The 14,151-nt window shown below is 38.2% G+C and overlaps 1 protein-coding gene across 2 annotated transcripts in view; it reads right to left on the bottom strand.

Moving 5' to 3' along the window:
- Positions 1-14,151, bottom strand: part of LRP6 (LDL receptor related protein 6) — a 162,809-nt gene that overhangs the window by 125,530 nt on the left and 23,128 nt on the right. For both annotated transcript variants that reach the window (XM_017864558.1, XM_017864559.1), the window contains exon 2: positions 11,680-12,073. In XM_017864558.1, the coding sequence (XP_017720047.1) occupies positions 11,680-12,073 (394 nt within the window). The remainder of the gene's footprint in view (positions 1-11,679; positions 12,074-14,151) is intronic.

Genomic DNA, 14,151 nt, shown 5'->3' with positions numbered 1-14,151 from the left:
AAAAAAAAAAAAAAAAAAAAAGAATATACAGATTCACGTTCTGAGAGAACAGAGCCATAATAAAAGAAAAAAAAAGAATATACACATGTATCAACTCATTTGTACATAAACGAATTCACAATAAAAAAGCAGAAATTATTAAGACTAAGACACCTATAGAAAGGGGTGGGGAAAGACTGGATAAAAAAGGGTAGGGGATGGGACGACGATAGAAGGGATGGGGAAGAAGAACACTTTTCTGAGTATAAATTTTTGTGTTATTTTTAACTCTTAGGAACATGTAAATTGTTTCACATAACACCAAAGTAAATTCGTTTCTCACAATGGTGGTATAGGCTAATGATTTTAAAACTCTTAATGTATATGTATACTAAGATGGGCAAATAAGAAAATATATCATGAATAATGAGAGCCAGGTTTCTCACTATCACAGAATAGAAGTAAATATCCCAAGTAAGAAAAGGGAGAAGGCTACAATGATAATTTTGTGGTAGTAGATTGGCGATAACATGAATTTGTTTTTACATATAGCAAAGGCACAGAACTAGGAGTATTGTGTCTACATACACCATGCATTTCCTAACTCTGTCCACTGAGAGGTACTAAATACAATAAAAGAAAATACAGCTGGGCACAGTGGCTCACGCCTGTAATCTCATGCACTTTGGGAGGCCAAGGCAGGCAGATCACCTGAGGTTGGGAGTTTGAGACCAGCCTGACCAACATGGAGAAACCCTGTCTCTACTAAAAATACAAAATTAGCCAGGCGTGGTGGCGCATGCCTGTAATCCCAGCTACTCGGGAGGCTGAGGCAGGAGAATCACTTGAACCCAGGAGGCGGAGGCTGCAGTGAGCAAAGATCGTACCATTGCACTCCAGCCTGGGCAACAAGGGCAAAACTCTGGCTAAAAAAAAAAAAAGAAAAAGAAAAGAAAGAAAATCCAGTAGCAAAGAACACACCTAGTTTCCACATCTTCATTTCTAAATACCATTCTCTAATAAAAGGAGCCAGAACTCCTTGGAGAAATAGTTGATTCAAGTGGTGGAACAGAGGAAGGACACAATGAGTCTGGACTGTCTGGAGTTGCCAGAAAGTAAGAAAGTCCTTAAAAAACAATGAGGCGGCCAGGCACGGTGGCTCACGCCTGTAATCCCAGCACCCTGGGAGGCCAAGGCGGGCGGATCACAAGGTCAGGAGATCCAGACCATCCTGGCTAACACGGTGTGAAACCTCGTCTCCACTAAAAAATACAAAAAATTAGCTGGGCGTGGTGGTGGGCGCCTGTAGTCCCAGCCACTTGGGAGGCTGAGGCAGGAGAATGGCACGAACCTGGGAGGCAGAGCTTGCAGTGAGCTGAGATCGTGCCACTGCACTCCAGCCTGGGCGACAGAGCAAGACTCCATCTGAAAAAAATAAATAAAATAAATAAATAAAACAATGAGGGCATGTAAAAATGACTCAGGAACCAACTTGAAGGAGCTCCCAGTGGCCAAATCTGCAACAATTTGAGCAAGAAAATCATGACAGTTTTGGATTATAACCTACAGGATAAAATAAATGCCCATGAATCCATACTAATTGTATCAGAAAAACACTTTTCCTTCTCTCACAGAGTCAACATAACAGAACACTTCTGACACCAGATTGCTGGGCGGGGTAACGGGGGGGTTCCCCACACCAAGCAATTCTACAACACCACCTGGGTGTCCTACAAGCCAGTTCAATTCTGACACTATCTATGTGAAGACAGCATCAGATCCCAGTAACGGGCTTGGTTACTGCCCCCTCCATTGCAGGCACCTGTGCTACTGACTGGCCAGCTATAACCCCCTCCTTTGCAGGCACCCGTGCTACTAACTGGCCAGCTATAAACTGGAGGTTCCCACAATCCCTTCCTCAGCTTCAATCATTTGCTACAGCAGCTCACAGAACTCAGGGAAACACTTTATTTATATTTATCAGTTTATTATAAAGGATATTACAAAGGATACAGATGAACAACCACATGGAAAAGATACATAGGGAGAGATCTAGAAGGGTCACGAGCACAGGAGATTCCATCCTAATGAAACATGAAAATGGATGTGTTCACCAACCCAGAAGCTCTCCAAACCCCCCGTAGTTCAGGGCTTTTTTTTTTTTTTAGAGAGGCTTCTTATATAGGCATGATTGATATTAGCTTTATCTCCAGTCCCCTCTCCCCTTCCCAAGGATGTGAAGCGGAGCTGAAAGTTCCAAGCTTCTAATCATGGCTTGGTCTTTCTGGTGACCAGCCCCCATCCAGAAGCCTACCAAGAGTTGCCTCATTAAAACAAAAGATGTTCCTATCACCCAGGAAATTCCATCGGATTAGGAGTTCCATGTCAGGCACTGGAGTCAAAGACCAAATATTAGAACAAAAGATGCACCTAGCACCCCTACTGCTCAGGAAATTACAAGGGTTTTAGAAGCTCTGTGCCAAGAACCAGGGGACAGACACCAAATACATTTTCACAATATCACACTAATATAAATAACTGAATAAATAAATGAGAGAGACAGGACAGCTCTATGTTAAGGGAGAAGTCTAACTAATAACGCACACAGAAGGAATAATGGAACTAGAAAAATCACTATTTGGCAAAAAGCAAACACCACAGTAACAATTACTACAGGCAAAAACTATCAAGGAAAGATAAAATTTGTGGATAAAAGTATGATGAGAAACAGGATAATTGCACAGCCTCAAATATATATTGCAAGGAGAAAAATAGTAACTACAGTGAAAAAAAACTAGCAGACAAAACCATAACCAAGTGATCAACTGTAACATCACCCAGTATCCACACAATGTGCCTGCTGACAGGATGCCCTGAGAAGGGCATAGTATCACTTCTGTGGTATTCTTGCCAAAAATGTATAACTTTAATCAAATCACGAGAAACAGCAAACAGAGCCAAACTGAGGCACGTTCTACAAATGACTGGCCGATAATCTTCAAAAACGTCTAGGTTGTGAACAATGAAGAAAGACTACCAAAACATCTCAGATTAGAAAAGGCTGAGGAGGAACTACACGCAAAATGGGATCCTGGCCCAGAGAAAGGACTAATGGGGAAAACGGAGAAATTCAAATATGGTCTACAGATTAGTTAACAGTATTCTATCAACATTAATTCCTGGTTAGATAACTGTTCTATGGTTATACAAAATGTCAATATTTATGGAAGCTGGGTGAAAGTTATACCAGAACTACGTACAATTTTTGCAACTTTTTTCCAACTCTAAAATTACTGATATACTGTTTTCTCTACTTTTATGTAGCTGAGATTTCTTCATAAGTTTTTAAACAAGGGACACAAGGAACTTCTAAAAAATTAAAATATAGTCACTGATATTAAAACCTCAATTAACATATTAAACTGCAAAATCAGGCACAGCTGAAGAAAGAATTTTGTTATCTAAATGGCAGGTACAAAAAAAAAAAAAAAAAACCCAGAAAGTGGCTCAGAGAAATAATGAGAGAGAAGATAAAAAAGCAAAATTAAGAGGAAAGGAAGAAGAAATTAGAAAGGAACATATATCAAACAAGAGTTCCAAAGAAGACTAAGGAGAATGAAGGAAAATTAAGAAAAAAATGGGTAAGAATTCTCTAGAATTAACAAACAACAAAAATGCTTAGATTCTAGAAATATGAATCCTAAGCAGGATAAATAAAAATACATCCACATCTAGACACAGGGTAGACAAAGCTGCAAAATACCAAAATCAAGAGAAGCTTTTAAAACCAGAAAATATTAAAAGATAAACGATAAATTATAAAGCAATACAGACTTAATCGTACCAACAATTAAAGCCACATACCCTCAAAGGTCTGAGTGAAAATAATCACACAGAATTCTATACTCTAATTATCATTTCAAGAATGAGGGCAAAATAAACACATTTTTAGACAAAGACCAGGAGTTACTATTAACAGACCCTCACTGAAAGAAACATTGAAGGGCACACTTCACACAAAAGGAAGCTGAATTCAAGCGGATTAACTGGGATGCAAAAAGCAATGGTAAAGTAAGAAATTGGTACACTGAGTAAACCTAAAAACATAAAACTTATTTTAAAAGGTCCTTTAAACAAAGCTACCATGTTGAATTTTTTTAAGTAATTCAACTTGTAAAAAAACACAAAAAACAAAAAACCATGGCTTCAGTAAGATACCTTTCACAAAGAAAAAAAGGACCAAACATGGAATCCAAAAATTTCAACTAAGAATATAGCTCCCTCTCACTTTATCTTGGTCAAAGGCCTTGGCTTCTTCACCCAAAGAAGGGAAGGAAGGCATTTAGCTAGAGGATCCTTAAGATTCCCTTCCAGTTCTAGGATTCAAGGGATAGAAAACAGACCTTCCCAATTTACCAGAACATCTTTCAAAACTGTAAGTTGTTTACACCAAGATCCTTCATACACAGGGCCAGCGTTTTAAAGCAAGATCTAATCTGAAGCTTTAGATTTTAAATAATTGGCTATCTGCTTCTATGCAAAAGCCAACTGGGAACAGATATGATCTCAGAAAAAGAACAAAGAAAATAATGCACTTTTAAACTGTTCCATTTTTAAAGAGCTAATGGAGGAAGGAAAGGCACAGTCCAAGTGGCAGGAAAACCAAAACAGTATAAAACTCAGTAAGTTTAAGTGAAAATTTCTAAAAGAAATACAGTATCAATATCAATTGGTACAAAATAAAACAATCATTATTTTATCCCTAGTTCACAAACTAGCTGACAAACCCCTCCTTCCAAAATCTTAAAGATTCATTGTAATTTCTGAAGAGTTATCAACCCTGGAATACATCAAAGGTAGACAAAATCCCCAAATGCAGACAGCCTACACTCATAAAGATACCCTATTCTTTTTTTTCTTTTTTTCCATCTCCAACCATACAGAGGAAGGTATCCTATTCTTTGTCATCACCAAGTTTCAGTCTTCTACTAAGGATGAATGAAAAGCTCAATGCTACATGCAAAGAAAGCTTTTATTAAAAAGCAAAGCTATTAAAATACTGTGTTATGTAATGGCATTCAGTTATACTACAACTACTCCCCTTCAAAATTCCTTCAATAAACGCTCAGAGATATGAAGCATAAAAAAGTAGACAATGCAACTGAAACATATTAATTTGAGACACAGTGATGGATATCACTTGATATAAAGAAACTAAAACTGGATGAAAGTTAAGATAATTTTAAGAAAAAAGCCCTACGTTAACATTTGAGAACACACACACACACACACACACACACACACACACACACAGAGACACACACCACGAGTTTGTTGTTTCTTAATTTCCAAGGCCTTGATTCATATGCCATTCAAGCTAAACCTCTAATTCAGATTTCCTGACCAGATTAGTGGTTCTTCTAACACATCACTCTTAATTTTTAGATAATGATCTCAAAAAGCCTCACCTCCAAACATATGTGAATCTATATAATCTGCCTAAAAGTAACTGGCTACATTTTCCACTCTCCATACAAAAAGAATCTTTTTATGGCCTGGCATAGCAGCTCATGCCTGTAATGCCAGCACTTTGGGAGGCTGAGGCAGGTGGATCACCTGAGGTCAGGAGTTTGAGACCAGCCTGGCCAACATGGAGAAATGCTGTCTCTACTATAAACACAAAAAATTAGCCAGGCGTGGGGTGGCAGGCACCTGTAATCCCAGCTACTAGGAAGGCTGAGCCAGGAGAAGTGCTTGAACCCGGGAGGCAGAGGTTGCAGTGAGCCGAGGTCACGCCACTGCACTCCAGCCTATGCAACAAGAGTAAAACTTGGTCTCAAAAAAAAAGAAAAAAAGAATCCTTTGACATCTCAAAGCATTTTTCCGTTTACATCAAATGGAACTGGAAAAAAGGTTTCAACTGTGGAGTAAAACAGGAGACCCAGAGTGATGACATATGCAAGGTAGTAAAAACAAAAGTTTAAGAATCTGCTCCACAAAAACACAATTCTAAGTGTAACATACTTAAACTACTGACTCGAATGTGTAACTGTAAAATAAAATTTTTTAAATAGCTATTCAGAGTTCTGTAAAATAAAATTTTTTAAATAGCTGTTCAGAGTTCTCTCTTTAAATATCTCACTTTTTTTTGTTGTTTGTTTTTTGGAAACGGGGTCTTTACTCCATCACCTAGGCTGGAGCGCCATGGCTCAGTCTCGGCCCACAGCAACCTCCGCTCCTAGGCTCAAGTGATCCTCCCACCTCGGCCTCCTGAGTAGCTCAGGACCACAGGCGCGTGCCACCATGCCTGGCTAATTTTTTGTATTTTTTTGTAAAGACAGGGTTTCATCATGTTGCACAGGCTGGTCTCAAACTCCTGTGCTCAAGTGATCCGCCCACCTTGGCCTCCTAAAGGGCTGGGATTACAGGCATAAGTCACCACACCTAGCCAATATCTCAGTTTTTAAACTTAAAATAATGTCAAAACTGAAAGAACCCATCATTTTAGAGATAAGGAAACTTAGATCCAAGACACTGAAGTAATTTGCTGGTAAACAGAGCTAGGTATTGGCCGGGCGCGGTGGCTCATGCCTGTAATACCAGAACTTCAGGAGGCCGAGGTGGGCGGATCACAAGGTCAAGGGATTGAGACCATCCTGGCCAACATGGTGAAACCCTGTCTCTACTAAAAATACAAAAATTAGCTGGGCATGGTGGCACACGCCTGGTAGTCCCAGCTACTTGGGAGGCTGAGGCAGGAGAACCACTTGAACCCGGGAGGTGGAGGTTGCAGTAAGCCAAGATTCCGTCACTGCACTCCAGCCTGGCGACAGAGCAAGACTCTGTCTCAAGAAAAAAATAATAATAATAATAATAGAGCTAGGTATAACATAAAACAAGCTCCAGTGAATATATTTTTATAAAATATGATCTTGATAACTTTTGTGAAAACAACTAAGGACTAAAATCTTAATTATGTTTTAAATAAACATTTGTAATCACAGCCATACTCATTTGGAATTCATAGAATACCATGCTAAAATTTGCATTTGCTTAGAAAATGCTTTCTTCTAAAAAAGAAAGCTAATACTGTAACAGAAAATATTATTTTCCTTTAACTTTTAAAAAAAGTTTTCCTTTAAGAAAACCTTTTTTCTTAAAGTTCAGTCACAAAAAAAGATTTAGGAACTATTTTAGTCACCTGGGATATATGTGTAGAAAATACTTTTAAACATATTCAAAATATGATAATTACATGTATAAAACTGATAGAAAAATTACAAATCACTTTTTTCCACTGAGGTAGATGTGCAAGCATTTTTAAAGCAGAACTTTTAGTGTTGTTAATGTTATATTTAACAATGATTTAAAAATACATATTTTTGGCTGGGCACGGTGGCTCACACCTGTAATCCCAGTCTTTTGGGAGGCTGAGGCAGGCGGATCACTTGAGGTCAGGAGTTCATGACCAGCTTGGCCGACATGGTGAAATCCTGTCTCTACTAAAAATACAAAAATTAGCTGGGCATGGTAGTGTGCGCCTGTAATCCCAGCTACTGGGGACTCTGAGGTAGAAGAATGGCTTGAACCTGGGAGGCAGAGGTCGCAGTGAGTAGAAATTGTGCCACTGCACTCCAGCCTGGGCAAGAGTGAGGCTCCGTCTCAAAAAATAAAAATGAAAATAAAAAATAGGCCAGGCGCGATGGCTCACACCTGTAATCCCAGCGCTTTGGGAGGCAGAGGCGGGCAGATCACGAGGTCAGGAGATCAAGACCATCCTGGCTAACATGATGAAACCCCGTCTCTACTAAAAATACCAAAAATTAGCCGGGCATGGTGGCAGGCGCCTGTAGTCACAGCTACTCAGGAGGCTGAGGCAGGAAAATGGCGTGAACCCGGCAGGCGGAGCTTGCAGTGAGCGGAGATCGCACCACTGCACTCCAGCCTGGGCGATAGAGCGAGACTCCATCTCAAAAATAAATAAACAAATAAATAATAAATAAATAAAAATACGTATTTAAAAAATATAACTATCATTCAAAGCTGTTTAGTATAAATTCACCTCAAATTGAATCACTAAAGTTTAACTTTATAAAAAAACATCTAAAATGATTTGGAATATGAAAGGATCCTAAACGAAGAAACAAAACACCCTTAAACTTAACACAGGCCCTCAACATCACCAAGATTAGTACAGTTGCTTAGCATGGTAACTGTGGAATCAGAGCGAAGGGCTCCAGCATTAGCAGCAGCCACACAGGAATCACCTCTACTCACTATAACCTAAGACTACGGTTTACTGTAACTCTGGTTGTTCATTCTGTAACAATTTCATACACAAATCTTCCCGTTTCTTAGTCCGAACTGTACACTGCTAGTCACTATTATAAGAAAAAAAAAATCTCAGACTAATATAATAGAGGCCAAATTTAGAGAGAGGAATAAAAATCTTCCTTCAGTGTAGGCTAAATGGACTCATTACACAAAGAACTCCATACATCCGAAAGCACACAGATGTCTGCACTAGTTCCCAGGGCTCAAACAATACCAGTCATTCAATAGCTTTCCTTTTACGTAAGTTGCTGTGAGAGAGCTCAGTCAGCTCTTGTGAACCTCATAAACCAGGATCCTGGAACTCTGAAAAGTCTACATTTTTCCTCAGCACTGTTTTCATGTACTTTGCCTGGAACTCAAACTTCGTATTTCCCCCAGAAAATAAATCTGGAAATCATCTATTCTGTTTGACAAATGATGTACTCTACCTATAATTACTTTTCAACTAAAACCACAAACCACGATACAAATCTAAGATCATTAACACTGAAAGATTATCTGAATATATTTTTCAGTGCAGGAGTTTAAAACATAATTTTAAATACGCTCCATCATATGTATATATATCATATGTATATATAACACTTGACCAGATTCTATTTGTTTCCAGTTGAGTCATTTTTAAAATAACCATAACACCAAATGACTTCTCAAAATTAAAAGAAATTTTGAGAGGACTGTTAAAGCTGGGGGAGGGGGCTGAATTTACCCACTCTCTCCCCCCTATATTCCCCTCCTCTGCCTCTCACTTTAATCACACACATCAAAAATAATAAAAAATATTTCACTGGGTGTTTGACCAAGCCTTTAGTCCACAGAAAGAGTTATTCTTCACTGAACCACCTTCAGAAGCTACATAACACTACCTTCTACCTTCAAAGTACATTACTACTGATTCTTCCAATAATCTTTTTTATCAGCTAAGTCTTTGGTGAATTCTCACATTCAATAACGAGAAGTAACAAGGATAAATTAAAGCCACAGAAACTTTAAAGTATTTTTTAATCAAATGGCAAAATTACTTCAGAAGATACTTATCAGACCTACTAACCAAAAGTAAAGCTCATTAGTTTTGGGGAACAAAATGAAAATGATTAATTTACTCACTAAACTGTTAGATCCTGAAGAGTCAAGAGGAACTATATACATTCAGTTCCCTTTAATAATGTACTATCATGTAATCATTAATTCCTCACAGAAATGATCAAGATCCCATTCCAAAATTTGGCAAGGAAGCTCATAACAGCTCTTGTGTCTCTTCTAATTATTTTAACGCTTTTCCTCTCTTCACACACGTTACATAATGCAAATAAACATGCTATGAAGAAGAAAAAGTTGTCTCTCCCAAGTTTTCTGTCCTTAAATAAAACAGTAAAGATAAACTAAACCCCCTCTCTCCAACCAGAGTACAAAATGCAGAACTCTGAACATAATAACCATGTAATAGATATTTTATTAAATTTCAATTATCACCCTTACAGTGGTAAGCCTTACTTTGTCAAGAAGAAAAAGAGGGGAAAAAAGAACTTTATCTTTTCACCAAAGTATTCTTCCCTAATGACGACTACAAGTACCAAAACCCTATGTGTTCTACAAAGCAGTAACCTCAGAAACATTTCAACAACCCCTGAGCCTCACAAACTCTGTTAGCAAAAGACAAACTCCATTTCTCAAAAATATCTGTAAAGTTCTCAACAACCAAATTATTTGATAACTACAGTTACATCTGAGACCTCCTCCTCAGGACATCCAATGCTTTTTCATACCATCAGAGCTGCTACAATATTTGCCGGTGCTTTAAGAGCACCATCTTGCCTCAACAAACACGTTTTAGTTCCACTCTAAAAAATACTTATTTGTATTTCCAGACATCTCCCTCTAAAATTTCACTACACTACTGCCCACGTTATCCTTTACAGTCAAATCAGTCTTCTCATTTTTCTACAACATGGCATCCTGTTCAACCTCTGTAACCAAATCAGGCCTGATACCAAGATAAAGAAGCACACATAAACCTTTCCTCTATTCTCCGCAAGTTCTCATTTATTACATAAAAAGAATCCACTCCTTTCCATAAATGAAATGAGTTTTAAAGCATTCTAATACAATTGAAAGCTAAAGAAAACAAAGTACTAAAAATAGTACAAGTTATTTATCTTTGGATTTTAACCAAATATTAGTCATTTTAGGTTCATGTTCAGATAGTTACCTATACTTAGCCATGACAGACTGGCCATGACAATTTATTCCACAAAGAAATATCACAAAATGGTATACGCTAATAGTAGAAATGAGGCATAGTAACAGAAGCAATGTGGGGATACAGCTCACACTTTGAAATGAGATTTACTCAGAGGTTTAAGTTTTCCTTCTCATTAGAAAATTAACCTTTATTGCAAATATATGTTTAGCTAACTGGAAATGAGCTATTTAGTAACTTTTATTTTTCATTCAATGCTGACATATTAAATAACGCTTCAGAGTGTAACATAAAAAAAACTAGTTATCACAATATCATTGTGCATATAATAAAAGTTATAAGATCTAGTCTACCTCATCTTGAGCTATCAAATCCTTCTCTTTTTAAGTTTTCATTCTTCTCTCCTTTCAAATTATCTTCTGATATCACAAAAAATAAATACAGAAGAAAACCCAAGAAATATAAACATGGCTATTAGAAACCCAAAACAATTTACAGAAACACTAAGAACACAACACACTGGGCACAGTGGCTCACACCCGCAATCCCAGGGCTTTGGGAAGCCAAGGCAGAGCAATTGATCACTTGAGCCCAGGGGTTCGAGACCAGCCTGGGCAAGATGGTGAAATTCCGTCTTTACAAAAAAAAATTTTTTTGAGACAAAGTCTCACTCTGTTTCCCAGGCTGGAGCACAGTGGTGCAATCTCAGCTCACTGCAACCTCCGCCTCCTGGGTTCAAGAGATTTTCGTGCCTCAGCCACCCGAGTAGCTAGGATTACAGACGTGCGCCACAACACCCAGCTAACAAAAAAATTTTTTTAGTTAGCCAGGTGTGGTAGCACACACCTAAAGTCCCAGCTACATGGAAGGCTGAAATGGGAGGATCACTTCAGCCTGGGAGGTTGACAGTGCAGTGAGCTTTGATTGTACCACTGCACTACAGCCTGGGTGACAGAGCAAGATCCTGTCAAAAATAATAATAACAATAATAATAACAACAACACAACATAACTTTCTACATTCAAGTCTACTCAACAAAGAAGCCCAAAGAATCTAAAATTCCTGTTTTCGATCTTTCTCTTCTCATAGGGGTCAGGGTGGTGTATATCAGTGGAAAAAAACCAGGAGGAGGTACGATGATCTTCGTACACTGTACAAAAACTTACCCACTTGAAGGATCTAAGGCAATAGCTCTGGGTTGATCCAAGTCTTGCCAAAATAAAACTTTTCGTAAAGATCCATCTAAATTAGAAACTTCAATCCGATTAGTTTCAGAATCTGTCCAGTACAATTTTTCTCCAAGCCAATCACATGCCAGCCCATCGGGGGACAATAATCCAGAAACAACAACATTCTGTACACTCTCAGTTTTGTTAAATTCTGTTCGTTTAATGGCTTCTTCACTGACATCACTCCAGTATATCAAGCCATGACCAAACACAAAGTCCACCGCAGCTGCATCCTCCAAGCCTCCAACTACAATCGTAGCATTCTCTTTGCCATTTGTAGCATCAACCAATCGCAAGTCCCGTCTGTTTGCATAAAGCAACAAAGGGGCCGCTAGAACAAAAAAAGAAAAATATGTAAGTGAAAAGGAAGAAAAGGTATTGATTCTTGTAAACTGGGTTTCAAATCATTATTAGTGATTGTCAAAGATAAAAGAGTAAATAAATCAGTTGGAGACCATCTAAAATTCTTTCACACACAAAATATTATTTTTGCAGCATTTAAAACATAAGACATAGGAAAGGGGGGGAACTATTTCCACCATGATAGTCTTTTCTTGTTAAAATAACTCAGATAAAATTTTAAAGCCTGGCTATACCAAGAATTGGCAAGGATATGGAGCTACTGGAACACTCATACTCTACTGGGGTGAATGTAAAATGGTACAGTCATTTGGGAAAACAGTTTGGCAGTTTCCTAAAAGGTTAAATACACAACCTACTATACAATCCAAGGCAATAGCTAGGTATTGCCTATTCCACATCTAGGTATTTACTCAACAGAAACAAAAACATAAGTCAATACAAAGACTTACATGCAAATACTCATAGCAATTTATTTGTAATAACCCAAACTGGAATCAACCCAAATGTCATCAACAGACTAATGGATAAAAAACTGTAATACTGCCACACAATAGAAAATAATGAACTCTTTGTACATGAAAAATGGGTGGATCTCAATTCAGAATGAAAGAAGCCAGGCCAAAACAAAGGTATATATTGCATGACTCTCATCTATATAAACTTTTACAAAAGGTAAACTAGTCTATTATGACATAAAGCAGACCAATGGCTGTCTCAACATAGGGAGAGAAGATGCAAAAGAATAAGGGGGAGGATTAAAAAGGGGCACCAGCAAACTTTTGCAGGTGATGAGCTATATTATCAATAATAATGATGGTTTCGGAGGTGTAAACATGTCAAAACTTACTAAATTTTACACTTGACATAAGCAAAATTTATTGTCTATCAATTATACCTTAATAAAACTGTTACAGTTTGACTGAAATAGTTCTTGGCAAAGCTACTTTATTCTGTTCTATATTACTATCAAAATGACCTTTGAAAAGACCAGAAACTAAATATAAAGCCAATCTTACAGAAATAATATTTAACTTTGAGAAAGCTGAGGCTGTTGGGAGTGAGGTAGTATAAATTCCATGTTTTTTGGGTTTTATTAAATATCTATTCCAAGCTTCTGACATTTACTTTCCTAATATCAAGCAACAATTAAAAATCTAGAGCACTACTGTCCTACAGAACTTTCTGTGATGATGGAAATGTCCTCTCCACTGCATAACACAGTACCACCAGTCACACGCGGCTATGGAGCACTTAAAATGTGGCTAGTGTGACTAAGAAATTAAATTTTTAATTTTATATAACTTTTTTTTTTTTTTTTTTTTTGAGACAGAGTTTCACTCTTATTGCTCAGGCTGGAGTAAAATGGCACGATTTTGGCTCACTGCAGCCTCCACCTCCCAGATTCAAGCAATTCTCCTGCCTCAGCCTCCCGAGTAGTTGGAATTACAGGCGCCCACCACTATGGGTCCAGCTAATTTTTTGTATTTTTACTAGAGGCGGGGTTTCGCCATGTTGGCCAGACTGGTCTTGAACTCCTGGCCTCAAGTAATCCACCCACCTCGGCCTTCCAAAGTGCTGGGATTACAGGCATGAGTCGCTGCATCCGGCCCCAATTTTATATAATCTTAATTCATTCCAATTTATATAGACAAGTGTGACTAGTGGTAGTATTGGATAGCACACATCTAGAGGCTGGAATGCAGAACATTAATGAGGCAGCAAAAGTAAGACCAAGCCAGGCGTGGTGGCTCACACCTGTAACTGCAACACTTTGGGAGGCTCAAGCAGGAGGACTGATTAAGCCCAGGAGTTTGAGACCAGCCTAGGCAACACATGGAAACCTCATCTCTACAAAAAGATAAATTCAAAAAATTGGTCAGGCATAATGGTGCACGCCTGTAGTCCCAGGTACTCGGGAGACTACAATGGGAGGATCACTTGAGCCCAGGAGTTCAAGGCTGCAGTGAGCTATGATCACACCACTGTGGTGCCCCAGCCTCGGTGACAGAGGGAGACCTTGTCTTTAAAAAACAAAAAAAAAAAAAA

This window comes from Rhinopithecus bieti, unplaced genomic scaffold, assembly GCF_001698545.2.
Source record: "Rhinopithecus bieti isolate Rb0 unplaced genomic scaffold, ASM169854v2 scaffold_76074, whole genome shotgun sequence".
Lineage (NCBI taxonomy): Eukaryota > Metazoa > Chordata > Mammalia > Primates > Cercopithecidae > Rhinopithecus > Rhinopithecus bieti.
The sequence above is the reverse complement of the archived record's forward strand: the minus strand, read 5'-3'. Positions and strand labels throughout refer to the sequence as shown.